The sequence below is a fragment of the Piliocolobus tephrosceles genome, chromosome X (genome assembly GCF_002776525.5).
Source record: "Piliocolobus tephrosceles isolate RC106 chromosome X, ASM277652v3, whole genome shotgun sequence".
NCBI lineage: Eukaryota > Metazoa > Chordata > Mammalia > Primates > Cercopithecidae > Piliocolobus > Piliocolobus tephrosceles.
This window is the reverse complement of record NC_045455.1, coordinates 18810397-18835864: the sequence shown is the minus strand read 5'-3', so window position 1 is coordinate 18835864 and position 25468 is coordinate 18810397. Positions and strand designations below refer to the sequence as shown.

Sequence of the window (25468 nt, the reverse complement as noted above, 5' to 3'; positions counted from 1 at the left end):
AAGTGATCTTCCTGACTCAGCCTCCAGAGTAGCTGGGACTACAGGCACACACCACTACACCTAGCTAATTGTTTTATTTTTTGTAGAGACGGGGTCTCACCATAATGCTCAGGCTGGTCTCAAACTCCTGGGTTCAAGAGTTCTTCCCAGGTCGGCCTCCCAAGTTGCTAGGACTACAGCCATGAGACACCGTCTCTGCCAAAGTCTTTTATTATTTTTATAGAGAAGGGGTCTCACTATGTTGCCCAGGCTGGTTTTGAACTCCTTACCTTGACCAATCCTCTCGCTTCAACCTCCCAAAGTTCTGGGATTACAGGCATGGGCCACCACACCTGGCCCCTACATTATACTTTGAAGTTATTTACTTACTTATAAGTGATATCTAGTCACTTTTTTTTTTTTTTTTAGATGGGAGTCTCGCTCTGTGTGGAGTGCAATGGCACAATCTCGGTTCACTGCAACCACTGTCTCCTGGATTCAAGCAATTCTCCCTGCCTCAGTCCCCCACGTAGCTGGGATTACAGGTGCCTGCCACCATGTCCAGCTAATTTTTGTATTTTTAGTAGAGATGGGCTTTCCACATGTTGGCCAGGCTGGTCTCAAACTCCTGACCTCAAGTGATCCACCCACCTTGGCCTCCCAAAATGCTGGGACTACAGGTGTGAACTACCACACCTGGTCCAGTCACATCTAATCTTATTCACCATAGCACACTCAACACTCACACTTTTAAAACCTGAAACTGGGCCAGGCGCGGTGGCTCATGCCTGTAATCCCAGCACTTTGGGAGGCCGAGGCGGGCAGATAACAAGGTCAGAGCTCGAGACCATTCTGGCTGACACGGTGAAACCCCATCTCTACTAAAAATACAAAAATTAGCGTAGCATGGTAGCATGCACCTGTAGTCCCAGCTGCTTGGGAGGCTGAGGCAGGAGAATGGCGTGAACCCAGGAGGTGGAGTTTGCAGTGAGCCGAGATGGCGCCACTGCACTCTAGCCTGGGCAACACAGCGAGACTCTGTCTCAAAAAAAAAAAAAAAAAAGATAAAGGAGAGAGTACAGGAAATGAGGCAGTGACACAGGGTTGTAGGGTTGTGAAATCACAGCTATCTGTTTGGGAACAAAAGAAAGATGGTATTGATGATTCTGCTCCCAAGGTTAACTTTCCCTTTGGCACAGGGAGTTTGGGACCTGAGATTCTATTTTTCTTTCTCACACATGAAATAAGGCACCCACAGGCTTTGTTGTCTGAAATCAAATATACGGGGCAGTGGGGGAGTTCAGATCCTTTATTGATAGTTTTTAAGAGTATTCAGGCCAGGCGTGGTGGCTCATGCCTGTAATCCCAGCACTTTGGGAGGCCGAGGCGGGTGGATCACCTGAGGTCAGGAGTTCAAGACCAGCCTGGCCAACATGGTGAAACCCCATCTCTACTTAAAATACAAAAATTAGCCGGGTATGGTGGCAGTCACCTGTAATCCCAGCTACGTGGGAGACCGAGGCAGGACAATTGCTTGTAACAGGGGACAGAAGCTGCAGTGAGCCAAGATGTCACCACTGCACTCCAGCCTGGGCAACAAGGAGTGAAACTCCTCTCCAAAAAGAAAAAAAAAAAAAAAAAAAAAAAAACCTAGAGTATTCAAAGTATAAATTGCGGTAGAAACATTCCATTTAATTAAACCATGAGATGTTTTTATTTCACAAAAATAAAATATTTATGCTGTGTAGTGTATATATTTATAGTATTTAAATTTAACTCTTTAGTATACTTATGTAACTTTATATAAAGAATGCACTTCCAATGAATAATATTAGTACAATGTAGAATCACCAGTTGTTACAACGTTTTAATGTAAAGTTATTTTTTAACACTAACTAGAGAAATGTGCATTTGCTTTTGCCACAGTTAATTCTTCTTCCTTGTTTACACAGTATTACCACAGAGCTATATATGTCACAACCTGAACAAAGGTACATCAAAACACTGTAGGTGAAGACATAGGCTGGGCGTGGTGACTCACTCCTGTAATCCCAGCACCTTGGGAGGCTGAGGTGGGTGGATCACCTGAGGTCAGGAGTTCGAGACCAGCCTGGCCAACGTGGTGAAACCCCGTATCTACCAAATACCTACCAAAAAATAAAATTAGCCAGGCATGGTAGCACACACCTGTTGTCCCAGCTACTGCGGAGGAGGCTGAGATGGGAGAATTGCTTGAACCTGGGAGGTGAAGGTTGCAGCGAGCATAGATCACACCCCTGCACTCCAGCCTGGGTGACAGAGCGAGACCCTGTCTCAAAAAACAGAAAGAAAGAAAAGAAAATCTAGTGTCCTCTCTCTCCTGAGCTTCCTGATGCTTATATCTAAAAAACAGTCACAATTTCTCTGGTACCTGGGTTTGAGACCAGGTTTATCACAAAACCAGGAAGAAAGTTCTTTTTTTTTTTGAAACGGAATCTCGCTCTGTGGCCCAGGCTGGAGTGCAGTGGCCGGATCTCAGCTCACTGCAAGCTCCGCCCCCCGGGTTTACGCCATTCTCCGGCCTCAGCCTCCGGAGTAGCTGGGACTACAGGCGCCCGCCACCTCGCCCGGCTCGTTTTTTGTATTTTTTAGTAGAGATGGGGTTTCACCGTGTTAGCCAGGATGGTCTCGATCTCCTGATGACCTCGTGATCCGCCCGTCTCGGCCTCCCAAAGTGCTGGGATTACAGGCTTGAGCCACCACGCCCGGCCGGAAGAAAGTTCTTTAAATGAGTAGTCTCCACAGTTGGGAATCTAACAGATCACTCAAAATGTCTAAAAGAATTTTGGGGAAAGGAAACCAAGTTTGTCTACCTTTAATTCTAAAAACACAGGGCATAAGAAAAAAAGGCTAGTACCATAATTTCTGAAAGGTTTATATCTAAAATATCATAGGTTCATACTAAATGGCATCATATAACTTTCTAGAGGGAGATGGGTGGGCACTAGATGACAAAATAATCTATTATTAGAGACTTCGTGATAGATATGGTTTGGCTGTGTCCCCACCCAAATCTCATCTTGAACTGTGGCTCCCATAATCCCTACATGTTGTGGGAAGGACCCAGTGGGAGGTAACTGAATCAAGGGGTTGGGTTTTTCCCATGGTATTCTCACGACAGTGAATAAGTCTCATGAGATCTGATGGTTTTATAAAGAGTAGTTCCCTTGAACATGTTCTCTTGCCTGCCACCATTTAAGACATGCTTTTGCTCCTCCTTTGCCTTCCACTATGTAAGGCCTCCTCAGCCATGTGGAACTGTGAGCCCGTTAAACCTATTTTCTATTATTTTGAGACAGTGTGTTGCCTAGGCTGCAGTGCAGTGGTGCGATTTTGGCTCACTGCAACCCGGGTTCAAGTGATTCTCCTGCCTCAGCCTCCCAAGTAACTGGGACTACAGGTACCCTGCTCATGCTTGGCATCTCTCTTCCTGTGGAAATGCCACTTTGTTCCCTTCTGGAGACCTGGCACCTGTTCCTCCTCCATACAATGTGCCCCTCCCTCAACCTGCCCCTATATCTTCTTTGCATGGCTGCGTCCTTAGTTTTCAAACTCAACGTCACCTCCTCCTTGACCATGCTGGTCCAGTCATTAGCAAACACTTTCCTTTGCTGAACACACTAGAACTATACTAACTTAGATTATTTATGTTTATTGGTCTGTTTACTATCGACCTCCTGCACTAGAATGCCAGTTCCTGGAAGCTGATACCTGCTTCACTGCTCCATGCTCTAGATCCTGGAAAAGTACTTGGCATAAAGGAGGTGTCCAAGGAATATCGATTGGTTCAATGACTATGAGTGAGGTTTAAATGAGATGGGGCAAGTGAAATATGCTCAGAGCAGTGCTCAGCCTGGTGTTACATGATCTCTTCTTTTTCATAGGACCTAAAGATTGTTTTGCCGGGCGCGGTGGCTCAAGCCTGTAATCCCAGCACTTTGGGAGGCCGAGACGGGCGGATCATGAGGTCAGGAGATCGAGACCATCCTGGCTAACACGGTGAAACCCCGTCTCTACTAAAAATACAAAAACTAGCCGGGCGAGGTGGCGGGCGCCTGTAGTCCCAGCTACTCCGGAGGCTGAGGCAGGAGAATGGCATAAACCCGGGAGGCAGAGCTTGCAGTGAGCTGAGATCCGGCCACTGCACACCAGTCCGGGCGACAGAGCGAGACTCCGCCTCAAAAAAAAAAAAAAAAAAAGATTGTTTTATTACAGAATGGAGTGGTAAAGAAAAGCATCACTAATGGGAAAGAGAGACTTTCTCTGGTCCTTAAAGGATGAAGAATTAGGAGGGTACATTTGAGGGTGAGCCACAGGTGTGCAAACACACATACACACACACACACACACACACACACACACACGGGTGCCAACAGTCTAGCATGCACATAGTTTCCCTCCAAAATGTAAAGAGAGATTAGATTTAAGGATCAGAAAATTTGAATTTTGCTCTCTGTATGTCCTTTGCAGCCACAAATCAAAGGGAGGCAAAGCAAAACAAGTCTATTCAGATATTTATTCTAACATATGGCTGCACTGTGAGAAGAGGGTTCGAGTCCCCACTGTAGCATTAGGTATTTCATGCCACTCTTGGAGGAAGCCATAATTGAACTTAAAGTGAAAGAGCTAGGATTGGAAATTTGTCTCGTGCTGAGATCTTAACCATTCTCTCCTACAGCATCCCTTCTATTGTAAGTCTTATCACATGGCATGGTAACTGCTTTCTATCTGTCCCTCCCAATAGAGTAAACTCAGAGAAGAAGGGAATTCAATTTCACTTAGTCCCATATCTCCAAGCCCAGCATGGGGCCTAGTACACCGAGACCCTCAATAAATACTTCTCAGGTGGATGAAGATAAAGGCGCTATCTTTTCCACCTCCGCATACTCAGCATATAGTAGGAGCTCAATAAAAAGCTGGTGGGAAAAAAATAAAAAGGAAGACATGTAATAAGAATGAGACATATTGGTTAAGCGCAGTGGCTCACACCTGTAATCCCAGCATTTTTGGAGGGCGAGACAGGCAGATCAATTGAGATCAGGAGTTCCAGACCAGCCTGGCCAACATGGTGAAACCTCATCTCTACCAAATATACAAAAATTAGCTAGGCATGGTGGTGGGTGCCTGTCATCTCAGCTACTCGGGAAGCTGAGGCAAGAGAATTGCTTGAACCCAGGAGGCGGAGGTTACAGTGAGTCAAGATTGCACCACTGTACTCCAGCCTGGTTGATAGAGCAAGACTGTCAAAAAAAAAAAAAAAAAAAAAAAAGAGATATACTGAAAAGAATTACAAATTCTTTTCACAAGTCACATATTTGTAACAGAAATGTTTTCCTTTTGGGAGAAACTTTGAGATATTCCCAAATACATCTAGTTGTAAATATAGTCACATAACACCATATCTGCCCATTAAATACTACAAATAAATTTGTACTATCAAAATTGTTAAAAGCTACTGATTCCAAATCATTAATATTAAATTTCTAATTAAAATGCTAGTAAGATATTATTAATACAATTATTACAGATAGGGTACCTACTAATCCAATTAGTATTTTAAGAAAATGGAAGAAGAGATTCATGATACTGGCATTGGTGCTGATATTAGGAAGTAATCAAGCACTTCTGGCCGGGCGCGGTGGCTCACGCCTGTAATCCCAGCACTTTGGGAGGCTGAGGCGGGAGGATCACTTGAGGTCAGAAGTTAGAGACCAGCCTGGGCAAAATGGTGAAACCCCGTCTCTACTAAAAATACAAAACTTAGCTGGCCATGGCAGTACACACCTGTAGTCCCAGCTACTCGGGAGGCTGAGGCATGAGAATTGCTTAAACCTGGGAGGTGGAGGCTGCAGCAAGCTGAGATTGCGCCACTGCACTCCAGCCTGGGTGACAGAGCAAGACCCTGTCTCAAAAGAAAAAAAACAGAAAAAAAAAAAAAAGGAAGTAATCAAGCACTTTAAAATGTGAATGTTGACTATCACCTCTGTTTTTGTTTGTTGATTTACACAAACATATTCTGTTTTGAATGCCAAATTCCTATTCAAAGAAGGTGAGTTCTAGATGAAGCTCTTTATGCTATTTGTATTTCAATTCTTTATGAAAACAAGATATTCAGTTTTAACCTGTGACGAGCCATTCTATGTTCATAAATGACTTGGCTTTAGAAATATTGTAGATGTTCAAAGTTGTTACAATTTTTGAAAAAGCAAACAAGAAAAACATGTTTGAACAACCTTTATAAGCCAGATATGCACTGCCAGCCTTGGCTAAATTATCTGATTAGCCCATGGCAACCCTGAGGTAACCTGCAGACTGTTCATTTGTATTCTATAAGTTATTTATTTCTAGTGATATATTTATATCTTATGATATATTCAAAAACTTCCCTTAATTCTGGCTTACCTTTCAAAAGGCCTAATGAAAAATCTCACCCTTCTTTATTCACTACTGTTGCACACCTGAGCCAATCTGAGTTCCAAAGTGACACATTACCCACTACCCCTCTGGGTTTCTTCCCTTAATACAGGACAGCAAGTGACACCCACTTTTAAATTACTGGTGTCACTGTTCCCCATCGGCAATGAATGCCAACAGCTAACTATATAAAAACAAATGAAAACTCGCAAATACAAATATTTTATTGAAGTCCAAAAATCAAAGTTAGGTCAATTGCCTCTATCTGGCCAGGAAATCTGGTCACATGTAAACCAGAATTTCCTTAGCTCAGCAATTTCATCAGGGGAGTAATAAAATCTGTGTGTGGTTTCAGACTTGCTTCTACAGAGCCTACATTCTAGACATCAAGCCACAAGCAGAGGGTTCTCCTCTCAGATCTACCCCTCCAGTCTTTGGCAAACTCAATTGGAAACAGTTCAGTTCGGACCCAATGGTCCACAGTTCCAGACTCCTACTTATAAAACCAATAAAACAATCACCATCATACAGAAAATGTAATCAAACATGAATGCTCTGGATTAAAAAGGTCACATGAGGCCGGGTGCAGTGGCTCACACCTGTAATCCCACCACTTTGGGAGGCCGAGGTGGGTGGATCACCTGAGGTTAGGAGTTCGAGACCAGCCTGAGCAACATGGCAAAACCCTGTCTCTACTAAAAATACAAAATTAGCTTAGAGTGATGGCAGTCATCTGTAATCACAGCTACTTGGAGGCTGAGGCATGAGAATCATTTGAACCTGGTGTGGGGGCGAAGGCTGCAGTGAGCTGAGATCATACCATTGCACTCCAGCCTGGGTAACAGAGTGAGACCATCTCAGAAAAAAAAGTCACATGGATAAATGCAACTACATTATTTATTTCCATAGCTATTTGATTTTAAATCTCAGCTTTAGTAAGAATAACAACTCAGCAGTCTTAGTCTAAACTTTCTGGTAAGTGCAAAGTTTCAACTCCCTCTTCATGAAGATACCTCACTTTTCTGTGGATTTTAATCTTCATTCTGTTTGTTACTATACATCCTGCCAAAATTCTTTCTGGCTCAAGAATACCATCCGTAGTTGGTACTGAAGATACGTAGTTCCCCTGTAGATCAGTCAGCTAGATAACACCAAGGGTAACATCTTGACAAAGAAATTTCCAGTTTTTTTAAACTCAATTGTTTCACTCAATCTTCGCTGCTGGGTTAAGAAGGGTCCACTTTCTGTGAGTTTCTCTGGGCATAGGAGGAACTGCTAGTCACTGTGATTATCACCCACTGAACCTGACGAGAGCCATCAAAACCCAGGGCCCTGACGTTCGAAGCATGTTTTGCTAATGACATCAAACACAAAGTCATCCAGGAAATTTCCTACTACCTGAATTTTGAAAGGGGCTAAATAAACCCTGCAGAAGAATTGATGCGGTAGACAAGAGGCCTAAAAGTCAACTCCATTTCAGATGCCCATGCAACGGAGAAGGCTACTATTCACACAGATAAGATCATGCTTCCTGTATGGCTCACCTGACTGGTACTAGAAATAAATTTTAAAAATTTATCACAGAACTGAGTCAAAGTAGACAAAATTTCCTTTGCAAAACAAAACACCCCCCTTCTTCCCCCTGAAAAGATCAACGACTTCAAGCAAAGCCATGAGGTGAACAAAGCTAACTGTCATTTTGACCTTGCTTTGCTTTAATTCAGGAGACTACTTAGAAATGTACCGAGCAACCCCCTTCATTCGGCTCAGCTAGCAGAGCTAATAGGCTTCTAATTAATTTCCAGAAGATTGCTGTTATAACTAACAGGTTTTAAACATTTGGTTGATTGGGGAAAATGAATTGAATATAATGTATTTGATTTGGAAAATTAGTTTTCATTCTATGTGCTTACCATAATAGTGTTTATTTTAAGTTTACATGATTCCATTAAGAGTCCCAGAACACCACTGGGCTGTTTTCATCCTTACAGAGGCCTAGGCAACTTAAAAAAAAAAAAAAATTACATTTCGATTTTTGTTGGCCTTTATTTGAGGGCAGGTTAAATGCATTTTTTTGGGGTGTGTGGCTTTAATAAAAAATTTTCACCTCCTAATATAGCAACAGGCCCAAATACTTCAAAATGATCCTGGCGATACCTCAGTCAAAAGCCCACTCATCGAATGCAAATCCCCAGCAGAAAGGCTCTGGCACACAAAGTAAGATGAACCAGTTACTGCATTGTTTACCACGTTTCACTTGATTTCTCCTGACAACCATTTAAACAATGAATGTTGGGAAATGTCCCTCAAAGAATCAACAACAATGGCAGGGACCAGAGCTTTTATATTTAGCTAATACTATTTTTAAAAGGAGAAAATATTTCTTCCTGAAGGAATTATGGGAGGCCTTATTAAAGACACCTGCAAACAAAACAAGAGACAATAGATCTTTATCATAATTGATAAATGAGTTATCCTTTAGATAAAACTCCTTTCTTAGAGACAATCACATTAGGATTTAACCTCTGCTATAGATTCAAGAAATCAGCTAATTGGGGCCAGTAGGATTCCACAATGTTAAGTTTACCAAGGTTATGTGAGTGGATAATCAAAAATGCCCTTGTCTCTCGGGTTAAACAGAAGTACAACGAGACTAGAATTTTCCCTCCTCATGCTGCTAAGAAATGTTTTAGATTGACATCAAGTAGCATCCATCCCTCTGCTTCCATATGTGAGACAAAGCACACGAGGGATTCTAATTATGACCGCTCACTCTGCTAAGTACATAGTGGGCCAGCCAGCTTCGGAAACTCAACCTCTGCCTAGCTTGCAGTTGCAAAGAAACAGAACCTTTCACAAAATCTTCTCGAAGTAATTAACAATCCCTGTCAAAACGTGTACAGACAATCATCTGCATTCTGTGAAAACCAGGCAACTGTTCTAGTGATGGCTTCTGAGGGATAAATAATATAGCTAAACCCAGGAGGGCACATTTTAAAAATGTTTGCAAAAGAAAAAAAAAAAATCAGAGGTCCTTGTTTGCAGTAAAAATAATCTACCTGTGAGTCTCAGCTTACTTCACCTCAGTAAACAGTGGATGCCTTCGCCCACGGGCTATGCTGTCTGCAGTCACATGCTCATTTGCTGCCTTGCTGTGTGACAAACAGGAATTCCTATAAGCATTTCAAGCCTATGACTGACTTTTCTTACAAAGCTAATTTTCCAAATTAAGTAATTTTGGTTCCTTTTACAACAGTGGCTCCACAGGAGATCTAAAGCATCTGAGCACTGAGAAAAAACAGGGGTAGGGGGACCACAGGATCAAGCCAAAACTGCAGACCCCAACTGTAGTATTTCTACTTAATGGCCTTAAGTTCACCTAATGATTAGAACTACTGTAAGCTGGCACTTAGAAAAACTCAAAGAGGTTCAAATTTCATAAAGCGTTAGCCACAGCAGCTGAGATTTTGGAATACGTATAGCTTTTAATAGATGCATTTCCAAAATAAACACTTGGGGAAAAAAAAAGTGCCCCAGCTTGAACCACTGACAAGCAGACAAAATTAAACAACAGGAAAAAATAAAATAAAACCAAACCACATGAGCAAGAGTACTGAATAAGGAGATGAGAGAGGAGATGACCTAGCATTATTCTTTAGAGCCTCAAGTTCACAAACAAAAGAAACGCTTTACAGAAGGTATTTCTGTAGGATTGTTGGTTTTTCTTTTTTAAAGACAGCTTAAGACTTAGAGCAATCAACGTGTGAAAACAAAAAAGACATTTTCTGAGTTAACTTTGATCCCGTACTCACATTGGCTTAGATATCCTTGCCTGTAAAGGCTTTGTATCCGCAATAACTGCCCTCTATTGTCCTTGTTAATAAAGTATTATTTTCACCTTATTATTACTAATCTTTTCTTTGTAAGTAACCACACCTGGTTCTATCCAAAAAAAAAAAAAAAAAAAAAGTGCCTAAGTATTTGCCTTTGTGGTAATACAATGCATAATTTAGTTAATCTAGGCTATCTTTCCGTGAGAGCTGATTGTTTCTATATTATGAAATGTGTTCACAGTAAAGCACAATCCATGCCAGATACCTAGAGGCAGACAGAGAGCCACTTACCAAGCATGAAGCTGCTTCAAACTAACCCCAACAAGACTGTATAGCCACTCCCACACACCAGGTATTACTCACGCCAACTTAGCCTCTGAATTATAACCGCGCCTTTCTTTTACAAACATGGCCTTTTATTAAGTTAACATATTACACACAGCCAGGCCAAGAGTCCCATCCCCAGCCCCCATGAAAAGGGCTTGAAAAAATAGGAACTTCCGTTTTCCATTTGAGATCCTGATGTTACTCTCAACGTTACCTGGATGAAATCTAAAAACGTCAGTGGCAGTAAATCATCCAAGTGTCCAATGTCTTTGGAGAAACGATTTAAAATTCTTCCTGCAAGAACAGGATATGAAAAATTACTCATTTCCCCAGATAGACCCTTTAAGAGAAACAATTCGCAAACAAATCAAAACAATATTTTAAATGCATATGTATTTAATATATTATGCATTCATATGAAATAAACCGATGTCAGTAGTAAAGAAAAATAAAATAGGATGATACCTAAAGAGAAACAAAAATATCCTCAAATGGCAGCGGGCAGGGAGTTGAAATGTGGCCCTGACTTTAAAAGAATTAAGGAAAAAAAATCTTGTGACAGTAACAGGAGGGGATGGTGGGTTCTAGAATGTTCCCTCCTTTTAAGATCCAATCTAGGACTCCAATCCAAGTGCAAAGTAGGTAGATGAATGTACATAAACTGATCCTAATTATTTCACTAATTTTGCTTTACCAGCATTTCTTTTGCTAAGTGGCATGTTTTTATATAAATATAATGATAACCTCTGTATTTTTTTTTTCCCAGCCTGGGTTGATTGTACCTCACATTTTTGGGGAAACTTGGGATCCCATCATTTTCCAAGCTGTGAGTTTACTACTGGCAAACAGGTTGTCATTTTCAGATGTGCAAACAGTATGACAAGAACAGGTTTATTCTTATCTAAGAACACAAGAGGAAATTATGCAGGAAAACAGAAATATTATTTAATGATTGAAGACCACTGCTCAGCATCGACTTTACTTCCCCTGTCAAGTAGAATCCAAGAAAACAGTATGTCATAAAAGCGTCAGAAACAGATCAAACCTGGTTTCTAATAAATATCTATTCTTTCAAATGATTTCCTTCAAAAAAGAAAAGGAAGCTATACACACATAGCCTACGTGGATGTAGGTGACCCCTGAGAAGTTGTGTGTCTGGGCCTCTGAACTTCTTTTCTAATCAATGCTTCCAGAAGCCCTGCTTACAGATAAGATGTGCGGCCTCCTAGGGTTTGTCAGGACTGACTTCGTCCTGGTGGCTTTATACCAGGCCGCAAGTGGACCATGAATGGTCAGAGGCTGGGGACGGAGCTGCCTCCCGCTGCTGGGGCTAATGCAGCCTCTGCAGTTCTCCCAAGGCATCCAGCTGGCCAAGGGAAGCACAGGGTGTGCAAGTAGGAGCTGCACCTCGATTTTCCTGTCTCAGGCTTCGGACACGCAGACTCCAGAAAGCATCATTCAGTGACACCTTTGGCAAGCCCAGTGACAACTTTTCTGAGCCTCTAATAACACCTCCTTTAGAGGGTTGTTCTAGGGATTAAATGGGCTCATGCCTGTAGAAAAAAACAAAACAAAACAAAACAAAAAACCCAGGCACAATGCCAGGTACTTTTTCATGGCTGCTAAAAAACCAAAACCAAAAAGGTGCGACAATGACTATGACCCATAGGTTCTGCAGCATGCCACCGGGGAGGAAGCTCAACTTTTCAAATGCAGGTCCTGATGCAGTGGCCCTGGGGAGGAGCTGGAGACTGCATTTCCAACCAGCTCCCGGGGACCCTTCTGCTGTTTGCCAGATCACTCTATGCAGGGTGAGAGGTCAGGCTATTATTTTATCAGCTGTACTTAAGAAACATTAAAGTTAGACGAGTATTTTTCTTACAGATTCCTATGGATTTTGTCATCTTTCTTGTTATTTTTTCTCATCTCAACGTATCAATACCAGAACAAGGAAAATATAAGCTAAAAAATTAAAGACATAATTAAAACATGAATTATTTCTTAAATGGAAAAGTTAACAATGTTATAACATAGGCAATATTCAGAAACATTGCAAGTACAGTTCAGCTTTTAAAAAGTTGAAAGCAATATTCAAATTTAAAAAAAAAAAGAGGCCAGGGATGGGGCTCATATCTATAATCCCAGCACTTCTGAAGGCAGAGGTGGGAGGACTGCTTGAGCCCAGGAGTTCAAGACCAGCCTGAGCAACATAGCGAGACCTCATCTCTACAAAAAAGAAAAGAAGAAAGAAAAAAAGATAAAAAGGCTACATAAATGAAGAGTATGTGAAAACCAACTCTTTATCTTGACCATTTGAGAGAATGTTAAAATCTGAGAGACCCATGGTTGGAAAACAGCATATGATACAAGGAAAACAAAAACAACTGAGAAAGCCCACTTCCTCACACAGCTACGCCAATAACTGAACTGAATGTCAAAGATCAGCTGAAATAGAAACTCTTATCAACAATGATCTGAGTGTAGAAAGTATAAGATTAGAAGGTTCAAGAGTTACTTTCTCGTTCTAAGAAACAATTTAAAGACTGGTGTTTGCAAAAAGAATATTTTCCTGTTTTAAACTTTTTTTTGAGACGGAGTCTCACTCCGTTGCCCAGGCTGGAGGAGATCTCAGCTCACTGAAACCTCCGCCTCCCAGGTTCAAGCGATTTTTCTGCCTCAGCCTCCAGAGCAGCTGGGATTACAGGCACATGTCACCATGCCCAGCTAATTTCTGTATTTTTAATAGAGACAGGGTTTCACCATGTTGGCCAGGCTGGTCTCAAGCTCCTGACCTCAGGTGATCCGCCTGCCTCAGCCTCCCAAAGTGCTGGGATGACAGGCGTGAGCCACAGCACCCGGCCCAGAATATTTTCATCTGGCTTCGCAGTAGACTGTCATAATTAGAGCTGAGATGTCAAGTTCATAGCCTCATAGTCATTTCCCCAGAGGTCTCCAAATCAAACACTTATGATAAATTCCCTGCATGCACATGCCACACCTCTTCATCCAAATGACACATGGTCCCTGCTGGAGCATCTCCAGGGATGTCGAGGGAAGAGGAGTCACTGTTTCCTGAGTACCAATCTATTTTCGGACTGTTCTGTTAGACAAGGCTTGCTTACATTAAACCAAAGCTTGCCTTCCAGGTACTTCCAACCATTGCTGCTGATTCTGCCCTTACAATCATACAAAGTGAATGGAATTTCTCTTGACAGGGCAGCTCTTCAACTACTTGAAGAAAGTTAATCACAGGTTTTCCAGACTTCTCACAGGCACCTATCCCTCGTGTACCTCCATTATCTCTCGTAACACACAGGGTTCTATCTTGGCCATTGCCTCAGCACACAGTCAGGTAGCCAGCCTCTCTTAATGCCTGGTACCCAGGATAAAAACCAATACCCCAGGTACTATCTGCATATCTCAGGGTCAGGATATGATCCCGTGACTAAGCCCACAATCATGTAAATTCCTGCAGCCAGATGACATTTTGGACTCATATTTAATGTAAATCTACACCACTCCAATCCTGCATGATGGCACAGGTAGATTTTTGGGAGCTGGACAATAAACAACTATTGAGAGTGAATCCCCATGGACCCCAAAATTCAATTTCTAAGAGGTATCTCAAGGCATTAATAAGTGCATCAAAGATGGTCAATGTGGTATTTGGCAAATCAGAAGCAGGAAACAACCAAAATGTCTGAAAAGGGTCTACAGTAAGTTATGAGCACATTAAAACTTTCCTCTGAGAGAGACAGAGACCAAGCTCCTTTGAAGTCGTAATCCCACATACACAGTCAGGTTCCTCCTAACTTTCTTCCACAAGATAGAATATTATGAAAGGTGTTAATGAACTTTTTGTCAAAATACAAATTAATAAACGACTCTATTTTACAAACTGATTCTAGAATCTAATCTGAAGTTAAAGTCACCTCCGGAATTCTAATACCTCTCCCATAACTAAGACTTTTCAGTTCCCTTATAACCAAACTACAAGTTAAAACTTGTAAGTTCCCCCATGTCTATCGTGAGCCCCATTCTTTTTTGTAACGAAAAAGTATATTTAAATATGAAAATATTGAGGTATATTTGCAATGATGCATATTTTACATCTCATAAAACTCACCCATTTCAGGCATCCAATTCAATGAATTTTAGTAACTTTACTGAGTGATGCAGTCATCACCAAAAATAAGTTTCAAGACATTTTTATGCCCCCAATAAGCTCGCTCATGCCACTCGCAGTGCCTCTCTATGCCCACTCCAGCCTCAAGCAACTACTCTCTGCCCTTTGCTTTTTCAGTATCTTTCACGGAAAAGGAATCACACAATATGTGATCTCTTGCGTCTGGCTTCCTTCCCGTACCTCAAGGTTCTGAGGTTCACCCATGACATAGAGTGTGCCGCTCATTCCTTCCTGCTGAGCCCATTCTATACCACAAAAACGGTCTTAGGTATCAGCAAAAAAGACCCCATCAGGCCATGCTACCTCTGGCCTTGAAGGTAAAAGGAGATGTGTTTAGTGAACTCTTCAATATTATAAACTTCTTTATAGGTATCCACACTTACAGCTTCACTGATGGTTCTGAAAGCTAATACTTTTGATAAGAATTGGCCTTTGAGTCAGGCGCGGTGGCTCATGCCTGTAATCCCAGCACTTTGGGAGGCTGAGGCAGGTGGATCACAAGGTCAGGAGTTCAAGACCAGCCTGGCCAAGACGGTGAACTCCTGTCTCTACTAAAAATACAAAAAACTTAGCTGGGCATGGTGGTGGGCACCTGTAATACCAGCTACTTGGGAGAATGAGGCAGAGAATTGCTTGAGCTTGGGAGGCAGAGGTTGCAGTGAGCAAAGATGACTCCACTGCACTCCAGCCTGGGCGATAGAGCGAGACTCTGTCTCAAGGAAAAAAAAAAGAATTGGCCTTTGATACTCCTGCAGAGAACTGGAAGCCAGAAGTGCAAAGAGAGGGTGGACTCTCAGGTACCCATGGTTGATGGTAGGTGGAGTGTGCAAAGGTAAGATGGGGAAACCACCATCTTGAGATGTGAGAAGTAGAACGTAAATCCAAGCAGTCTGTCCCAAAGAGCAGAGTCTATGAAATGGTGTTGAGAGAACTGATGTACGCACTCCTGGTACAATGTGGTGCCACATGGCGGGGCACAGACTGGTCCAGAGTACAGGCTGTTGGGTGGAGCCTGGAGACAGTTGCTGGGCTGAAAAGGATGACAGCATCCATGACACTGTGGTCTGGGAGGAGAGGAAGCCATGTGAGGAGCCGGGACAGCCTAGGCATCCTGGATCACTCAGCTTAGACCAAAATGAGAACCAAACAGAAGCTCTAGAAGTCCAGTATTGCGGTACATCTCATCAGAACAGGCCATCAACATGGCAAAGGCTCACAAAAGGCATGAAAGATAAAACGAGGCAGGGATAAGACATGAGGTCCTTGTCCTCCTCGGGGGCTCAGTAGCAACAGGACTCAACAATACAGGGCAACTCACCCAACCTATACTGACACACAAATTCCTGACCTATAAAATGGAGCTGATGACATTTGCCTGGACTACTTCACAGGGCCAACGATCACGAGGATCAAAGAGATGGTGATTATGAAGCGATCCTCTAAATTCTAGAGTAGCTCACATGGGTGAGGTGTTCTTTGCATTATTATTGTAGGATTATAGAGTTTAAATGGGTGTGAAGGATCCCCAGGGCTAATAACATTCAAGCTTTATGCTTTTTGTTTGCTTGTCTGTTTGAGAAAAGCTCTCTCTCTGTTGCCCAGGCTGGAGTGTAGTGGCACAATCAAGGCTCACTACAGTCTCAACCTCCCTGGGCTCAAGCGATCCTCCTGCCTCAGCCTCCCAAGTAGCTGGGACCTCTGCTGCACCACCATGCCTGGCTAATTTTTAATTTGTTTTGTAGAGATGAGGTTTTGCCATGTTTCCCAGGCTGGTCTCAAACTCTTGAGGCTCAAGCAATCGGCTCACCTCGGCCTCCCAAAGTGCTGGGAATACAGGCATGAGTCACAGTGCCCAGCCTCAAACCTTGTCTTATGAAGATTCTGAGACTCTGCCCTGAAGAATCTTAAAGAAGGAGACAGAGGATGAAGAGGAGGCCAAGCACACCCAACCCCAGACACCTCATCTCCCCGCTTCGCTGCCTTTCCCCTCTCAAACACAGGGCCTGACATTCTTTGGGACCTTCACATAGAGATCGCCTCTGAAGAAAGGGTTCTGCAGGCAACAGAAATGTTCACAGCACTTTGTAGACCAAACTCCTCATGTTAGAGATGTGAAGACAAAAGCCAATCTTGCTCAAGGTGATGCAATACTTTGTAATGGGATGGGTACTCTCTGCCAAGCCATTCTGGGATTTCCATACGGCAGAGAGAAGAGGAATGAGAAACCCCACTCTTCAGGGCAACTTCCTTCAATATCCTTTGCTTCATCTTATTTTTTTCTAAGGATAAAGCTGTTGACGATTTTTTCCTTTTTCTGATTCTCTTCTCGAACTTTGCTCACTTTCATTTCAAGGATTTCCTGTTTGCTTATGTATCCCACATCTTATCTGTACTCCTGATCTCCCAGCCCAGGGCTTACTCAGACACTCAGTTATCCTACAAACATCTTAAGCTCATCTAAATAAACTAAACAGAATCCTTTAAAATTGACCCCCAACAACCCATGCCTAACTTCTCAAACCCTACCTTAGACCTATGGCTAAATATACAGCATGAAAACGTATAAGTCATTTTTGACTTATCTTTATTTTACATAATTACCAGCATGTCTTTACTTTTCATTTAAAATAATATCATTTACACCCTTATTTATTCATCTGTCAAATCAAAGCTATTAAGTTTTTAGAAACAGTGAGGAGAGAAGAGGTAGAAGAGAGGTCTCTTCCTAACCTCCCCTTCATTCCTCCTGGCCATGTGTCCTTGTTCCCATCATGGGGCCTTCTCTCTCTTCCATCCACCTGTCATGAAGGTCCTCAGTCCCTGCTTGCCTCCACCTACCAGGATCGTAGCCTTAGCCCTTTTTCCTCTATGGAACTCTTGCTGACAAATGTAGCTCTCAGGAACCTGCCACTAATGAGAGTGCCTTTATCTATACTGGACCGGCTGTGGATAACCGTGCTGTTTTTCTCAGAAACCCTCCCCAGCTAGGGAAGCCAACTCCAACTCTACCAAAAATACAAAACTTAGTTGGGCATGGTAGCACGTGCCTGTAGTCCCAGGACTAGCTGCCCATAATTCAGGTTTCTACTCTCAATGAATATGAGTCTGTGAAAGAAATGAAAATATGAAGCAAATGCACAATCCAAAGGAAAGATGAGAGGCAAAGGGAAAACGGGCTTGGGCCCATCCACGAGCTCTGTGACAATGGCTCCCAGCTGCAGCAGGAAGGTCAGCCTTGCTTCAGCACCCCGGTGCCCTGCTTCCTTCCCATCAACCCCTTCTCATCCACAATAAGCTGAGTAGATTCTGCTCCCAGCAACCCAAAAGCTTTGACCAGAACAATACCACATGTCCAACAAGAGAATGAGTGTCTAAACTTAGATGGAGAAACGATGAATTTTGTAAACTGAAATTTCCAAATTGCTAAATATCCTTTTAATTATCAAAGACCTTATTTAAAAAAATTTAAGTTGTTTTGGCCAAACCTTTTTCATGTAGATTAGAGACTTCTCACTTCTTAAACAAAAGACACACAGCATAAAGATATCTTTTCTTCTCTGGGCACCATGGCTCATGCCTGTAATCCCAGCACTTTGGAAGGTGGAGGCGGGTGGATCACTTGAGGTTAGGAGTGTGAGACCAGCCTGACCAACATGGAGAAAACCTGTCTCTACTAAAAATACAAAAATTAGCTTGGTGTGGTAGTGCATGCTTATAATCCCAGCTACTCAGGAGGTTGAGGTAGGAGAACCGCTTGAATCCGGGAGGTGGAGGTTGCAGTGAGCGGAGATCATGGCACTGCACTCCAGCCTGGGTGACACGAGACTCCAACTCAGAGAGAAAAAAAAAAAAGACATCTTTTCTTGATAACCCAGAACTAACACTTTGAGGATCATTATTCTGACTTTTTCAATGTGGCAATGATCTTAGAAGCTGCTAGGTTACTTGCATGTACCCCTATGCTCCCAACTACTATGGTTTTGTATTATTCAGTTTTCGGTCAATAAAACTTGCCTTTTCTACCTCCATTCTTACTTTCAGTGGTGAAGGAGGAGGAAACCCTACAAATCAGTAGTTAAAACTGGGCCTGACATAAGATTCAATACACTATCAGCAAAGACATAGCAATGTTCATGTTTCCAGGGTCAGTTTTCAGAAGCTTTGTTGGATGAGAGACTTTCAGCTTACTTCCTGATTTCTCCTAGTCTGGGTGTGTTGTCAGAATATATCCTAGCTTCACCTATTTAGTATCTTAACTAGTTTTTGATACTCGTTTTCGATACAGTTGACCCTTGAACAACATGAGTTTGAACTGAGGGAATCTACTTGTATGTAAATTTATTTCCACCTCTGCCACCCCTGAGACAGCAAGACCAACCCCTCCTCTTCCTCAGTGGACCCAGTGTGAAGATGAGGAGAAGGACCTTTATGATGATCCACTTCCATTTAATAAACAGTAAATGCATTTTTTCTTCCTCATGATTTTCTTAATAAAATTTGCTTTTCTCTAGCTTACTTTATTGTCAGAATACAGTACATAATACATATAACATACAAAATATGTGTTGATCAAGTTTCATGGCCTCCAGTCAACAGCAGGTTACTGGTGGTTAAGTTTCTGGGGAACTGAAAGTTATACTCAGATTTTTGAGCATGTCTGCAGGGAAGCAGGGGTGCAGCGCACCTCATCCGCATGTTGTTCTGGGGTCACCTGTTTGGGAGACTTAATTATATACACTTTTCACACAGGATATAACAAAGTGCCTAGGGAGTGCTCAAACGACATGCTAACAACATGCCATAAATCCAGCCATTTTCCAACTCTTTTTTAAACATGGGAAACCTCGGCCAGGCGCAGTGGCTCACGCCTGTAACCCCAGCACTTTGGGAGGCCAAGGCAGGCGGATCACCTGAGGTCGGCAGTTGGAGATGAGTCTTGGCTCCTTTCTACTTACACGCATTAAATGGGAGCATTGGCAATCTTTGCACAGGGGACTGTTGTCTGTTTTGTCCTGTGCACTTTCCCTAGGGCCTGGACCAATGCTTAGCATATACACTGAGTGAACAAATAAAACAAGCCCTTCCACTACAAATATTAAGTGGTCTGTTTTCAAATTTCAAGGCTCTAGTTGCAACGCTTGATTATTGCATTCAGTCTTTCTGGCAAGTGTTTTCCAATATGGGAACATTTGTTGTCATGAAGCATCCGCCATGTCATCCTTGCCACTGTCTTTGCACTGCTGTTGAGCCGATTTATGTGCTTGTGCTCCTTCAAAGGGCATTTGAAATAAGCAGTTACAGACCGAGTTTGGGTACAGCAACTTACAGAAGCCAACACGACGGCATGAAAGCATTATAGAAAGCAAAGAAATCCAACATTTCAAAAAAGGAAGAGAGCAGGAGAGGAGATAGCAGACCCCAGGTGCTGGGTTGCGGTTGGGGATGAGGAGGAGACCTGACAGAGAAGGGAACAAGGGATAGAAGGACACGGAGGGGACACAGACCACAGGAGGGTTGAAGAGCAGGCAAGGAGAGCAGATAAGAAGCATGGCAGAACAGACAGGACAGGAAGCAGATCACAGGCAGAGATAATAAGGATATCACAGGTAACCAGAAGTGGAGGGAAAGTTCTGGCCTAGACATGGCCTAGCCTTATTTAATTCCTCTGAAGCTAGGAACTCCTCCCAGAACTTAAATGTAAAGTCATATAAGAGGTATTTTATTTAAATGGTAGACTTAAAAGGGTGCATCTGGCCAAGTGCAATCAATGGCTCTTGCCAGCGCCTTGGGGAGCCAAGGCGAGAGGCTTGCTTGAGCCCAGGAGTTTGAGGCTGCAGTAAGCTGTGATAGCGCCACTGCACTCCAGCCTGTGCAAGAGCAAGCAGGACCCTCGCCCTTAAAAAATAAAATAAAATAAAACAAAATTAAAGGTACATCCTAACTCAGACCATTTTCTTCAGGCACCACATTTGGCACACAAGCCTAGAAGAGTGTACTCAACACTGCTGCAGAAGAGGATGACAGACCCCCAAAGAGAGAGACCCTCAAAGAACCTTTGTTGCTTGTCACAGTAACTATGGGATAAAGCACCTACAGTTGCTTGTCTTTCCTCTTCCTACCCCACCTGAATGCTTACACACCAAAGAGACACAGAACGGTGGTGCCAGGTAGCAGGTCCCGGACATGACACATGCTCACTCCAGTGGCAGCTGTGAGATAAAGGCAGGGAAAAGCAGTTTGACGGGGAAAGCCACAGGCAGGCTCATGGATGCGGTGGGAGAGGTGTCCCAGTGGCAGGGCAGACACCTTGCATTGTGAGAATTTTGTATCTCCTAGGAGTTAAGCTAGAATCAGGACTGCAGTAAATCAACTAGGGATTATAGTTATCCTATAGTGAAGTAAAGGAAAGCCTCTCTAGAATAAATATGCTGTGTTTTCAAAGTGTAGTTGTTTCTTGCCTTTTCATATAATTATGACATAGTTTTGAAAAAGTAATTTCCAGGTTGTATTACGTGACATGACAAATTGGAGAAAATGAGTTTCAAAAGTATGTACGTGTTCTTTCCTTTTCTAATCAGATCCTTCTCATGTTTTCCCCCAACTGGAAGACGCTAAGTGAGACTGTCTACACTAAACGACTTGTAAAAAACCCAAATGGCTTCAAGGCAAAGGGCAACCTCATCATCTGTTTCCTACATCCAGCATCAAGTTTTCCTTCCTCTGGGTAACAATAATCTCTTACGTTGTACTCATTCCTTTCCTGCTGCTCACCCATCAGGTAAGACACCTATAATCGCTCATCAGCACCTGCTAATTGGAATTAAAGTTTTACTTGTTTCATGACTTAAAATTGATGCTTGTATGATGTTGCTCTGGAGTGTGTGTGTTTTTTGTTTTGCTTTGTTTTGTTTCTTTGAGACGAAGTCTCACTCTGTCGCCCAGGCTGAAGCACACTAGCATGATCTTGGCTCACTGCAACCTCCACCTCCCAGATCCAAGCGATTCTCCTGCCTCAGCCTCTCAAGTAGCTGGGAATACAGACGTGCACTGCCACACCCAGCAGATTTTTATATTTTTATTAGAGACAGGGTTTCACCATGTTGACTGGGCTGGTCTCAAACTCCTGATCTCAGGTGATCTGCCCACCTCGGCCTCCCAAAGTGTTGGGATTACAGGCGTGAGCCAACACACCCAGCCCTCTCTGTCTTATGATCACACTGGTAGCAGGTTAATAGATACATGTAAGTGAGCACAGCATGTAGAGCAACACAACCCGACATGAGCACACACGCAGGTGGCAGAAATAAGAAAGCACGGACCATGCCCAAGGCAGGTGGCAATGAGGAAGGCACAACAGCAGGGGGGCATCACCAGCTGGTGGGAGTTACCAGGGTGAGGCAGGGTCAGCCCTCGTGGGAACAGGGCCTGAGAATTTGGAAAGAGGGGAGAAAAATGTATTGATGAAGAATGTAGACTTTGATCAGGTGGAAGGAATGACATCCATCAGGACTGAGAGGCGGGAAAGGGTGAAGGGATGACAAATATTTGCCTAGTTGATGGGAAGAGCATGACCTAAGGTGTGCTGATAGGAGAGGACTTGGGTGTGGAATGGGAATGGAAAAGGATCAGGTGTTGAGGGCCTCTGCTGAAAATTCCTTGTACTTATGGCTCTTCAAAGCCATGCTTGTAAAGAGGAAGCATTTAGGAGGGGCACAAGCGCAGTTTGGAGAGACGGACGTTTTACACATTTGACTTTGGTTGGAGAAAGTAGTCTACAGAAGACAGTTAAGGAGATCGACTCTGCCTCTGCTTCTGTGCACACAGACAGAGCCCACACTAACTCATCCTGGTGCCTTCCTCACTGAGAGAGGCAGCTGGACAACATTTTTTACTGAGAGTCATCTTGGTTCATTCACTCATGATTGGAGATGTCATCCTGCTGCTAAAAGGCATGGTGGCTCAAGCCTGTAATCCCAGCACTTGGGGAAACCAAGGGGAGAGGACTGTTTGAGTCCAGGAGTTTGAGGATATAGTGAGCTATGATCACGCTACTGCACTCCAGACTGGGCAAGAGAGCAAGAAAGACCCCCTTTCTTTTCAAAAAAAAAAAAAAAAAAAAAAAGGCTGGGCACAGCAGCTCACACCTATAATCCCAGCACTTTGGGAGGCAGAGGTGGGGGATCACCTGAGGCCAGGAACTTGAGACCAGCCTGGCCAACATGGAGAAACCTTATCTCTACTAAAAATGCAAGAGAAAAAAAAAAAAAGCCAGACATGGTGGTGTGTGCCTACAGTCCCGGCTGCTCAGGAGGCTGAGGCAGAATTGCCTGAATCTGGGAGGTGGAAATTGCACTGAGCCAAGATCATGCCACTGTACTCCAGGCTGGGTGACAGAGCAAGACTTGATCTCAAAATAACAATAACAATAATAATAATAATAATAATAATAATAATAATATAAAGGTACATTGTAACCCAGACCATTTTCTTAAGGCACTAAATTAGGCACACAAACCTAGAAGAGTGAATTCAATACCGTTTTTCAAGACCACCCCACAGAGCACTAAATTAGTGCCAGAAACCGTATACATCATCTCAAAACTATGACACAGATACTATTCCCATTTTATAGAAGATACAGTGGAGGCTTACAAACAGTAAGAAATTAATTCCAGGATGTCCGGCTGTCAGGCATCCAGGCTTGACTCACACACAGCTCCTGGAGGTTCAGAAAGGTGTGTTCATGTCAACACCTCCATGACCTCAAGCTAATTTACTGGACACATTTGCAAATTCTATTAAATGTCTACTAATAAAAATGAACCAATAAATTTCTAGGCAGGGCTGACACAAATGACGATGGCCAAAGAAGCCGTTGACAGCCCAGGCCCCTTCTGATTGGCTACTGCCTGCTTACTGGATGGTAAATACTTTGGCTATCACTCCCGCTTACAAGGGTTGCAGGAACTCTCTCTTGGCTAATCATAATTAAAGTAAAACATTTAAAATAACTCCACCTCAAAATTAAATTACACAAGTTACAGGAGGCCGTAACATGTAACAAGGAAGTAAATGAATGAATGAATGAGGACATGCAGCCTAATAAAAGGCAGAATTGATTAGGAAAGTCCAGGGATTCCAGTTCTACCTCATCCCAGGCCTTAACACGGATGTGTGACCCAGGGCAAAGCCAAATCACTCATTGCTAGGAAGTATTGTAGGGGATTATCCTTGAAGCCGTTGAAAACACCTGATAAATTGCCTCAGGAAACCATTTTGCTAGAGCAGCTATGCATGCTTTGCTACAGCAAGTAATCATTATTTTACATTTGCTAAAAAGAAAAAAGTTAGGAAGACAGACCAGGCCATTTCCTTTACCCATGGATCTCAAGAATACACCAGGGAGGAGTGAACCCGGCCCAACCTCACTTAGCATCCAGGAGGTACAGACCCCTGGACAGCAACAGGTAGAAGGATCTCTAGGATGACTGCTCTCGAACACGGCCAATGAATGCCACAGAGTGTTTTCGCTTGGAAATGCACATGTGTGCAGTTTGCATATGATTTCAGGGGATTCCCAAACCAGGAACCACAGGACAGCAGAGCTCTCGTTAAGAACCTCTGATTCTAAGACAATAAGAAATCGCCAATATCTTGACCTCTTCTGGGAATGTACCACTGTAAACCCCAAGACAGAGTTTTTACTGTCCAGTATCCTGTCACTGTCGCTCATGGCTAAATGCTCACGGCATATCTCTAAAAGAATGAGTATTGGAGGGGTAAAAACAAGAGCCTAGAAATACCCAGCGGTCTCCAAGAATGTGTTCCCACAGAGATGGTGGCAGCAACGCGTATTTATAAAGCATTCACCTAGACAAGGAATTTCCACTTCCACAAAGACAAGTATCAGATTCAATCACTGAGATTACCTTGAATGGAAATTACCATTCAGTGTGCAAAATTGGCTCTATCTCTGATCCACATACAAGTATATGTAATACTCAAAAACAGGACAGCAAAACATTCAGTGTGAGAACGTGACTGAACTTGAAGACAATGGGCCCTCCCACTACCCACCCTATGTAAAGCAACCAAAGGTGTGCTGGAAACAGATCAACCAACACCCAAATGTGATCGTCAGTTCCATCCCTGGCGCATCATTTTAATATCTGGGAACCGCCAACAGATGTTACACCAAATTGTGTGCTAGGCTGTGTTCAATAAAAACGCATGAACTTATGTTGGAACATATATATATATATATACACACACACCATTAAAAAGCAAGGGGGGAAAATTTAACCATTGAATTTCTTCTTTAAAAATTCAGATAAAATTTTAAGAACTAGAAATATTACTATGATACTTATAATTCTACCTAAGCTGCCAGTTATAAACAGCTTAAGATACACATTACCTCTTAGTCAAACCATCAGCTTCATCTTAGGGGGAATCTTCACCTATCCAAATGCCCCATAACCCTCTGCAGTCCCATTCCTGCTCCTCTTTACACCATGGCGTTCACCAGTCATTCTAAACCCAGCAGCCAGCTTTTCCCTCATCCTCATTGCTCTTGACTTTTCCTGCAGCATCTGACATTGTTAATCGTCCTTTCGAGATGTTTAGATATGCTGGCTTTGGGGATATACATTTATTTTATTTTATTCTTTTGAGACAGAATCTCTGTTGC

General features: G+C 42.9%; 1 protein-coding gene across 1 annotated transcript in view; it reads right to left on the bottom strand.

The window, feature by feature from the left end:
• The window catches only part of LOC113219596 (multidrug resistance-associated protein 4-like), a 287215-nt gene that overhangs the window by 81377 nt on the left and 180370 nt on the right, over positions 1-25468 (bottom strand). Inside the window, exon 20 of the mRNA XM_026446541.2 lies at positions 10807-10886. Within this exon, the coding sequence (XP_026302326.1) occupies positions 10807-10886 (80 nt within the window). The remainder of the gene's footprint in view (positions 1-10806; positions 10887-25468) is intronic.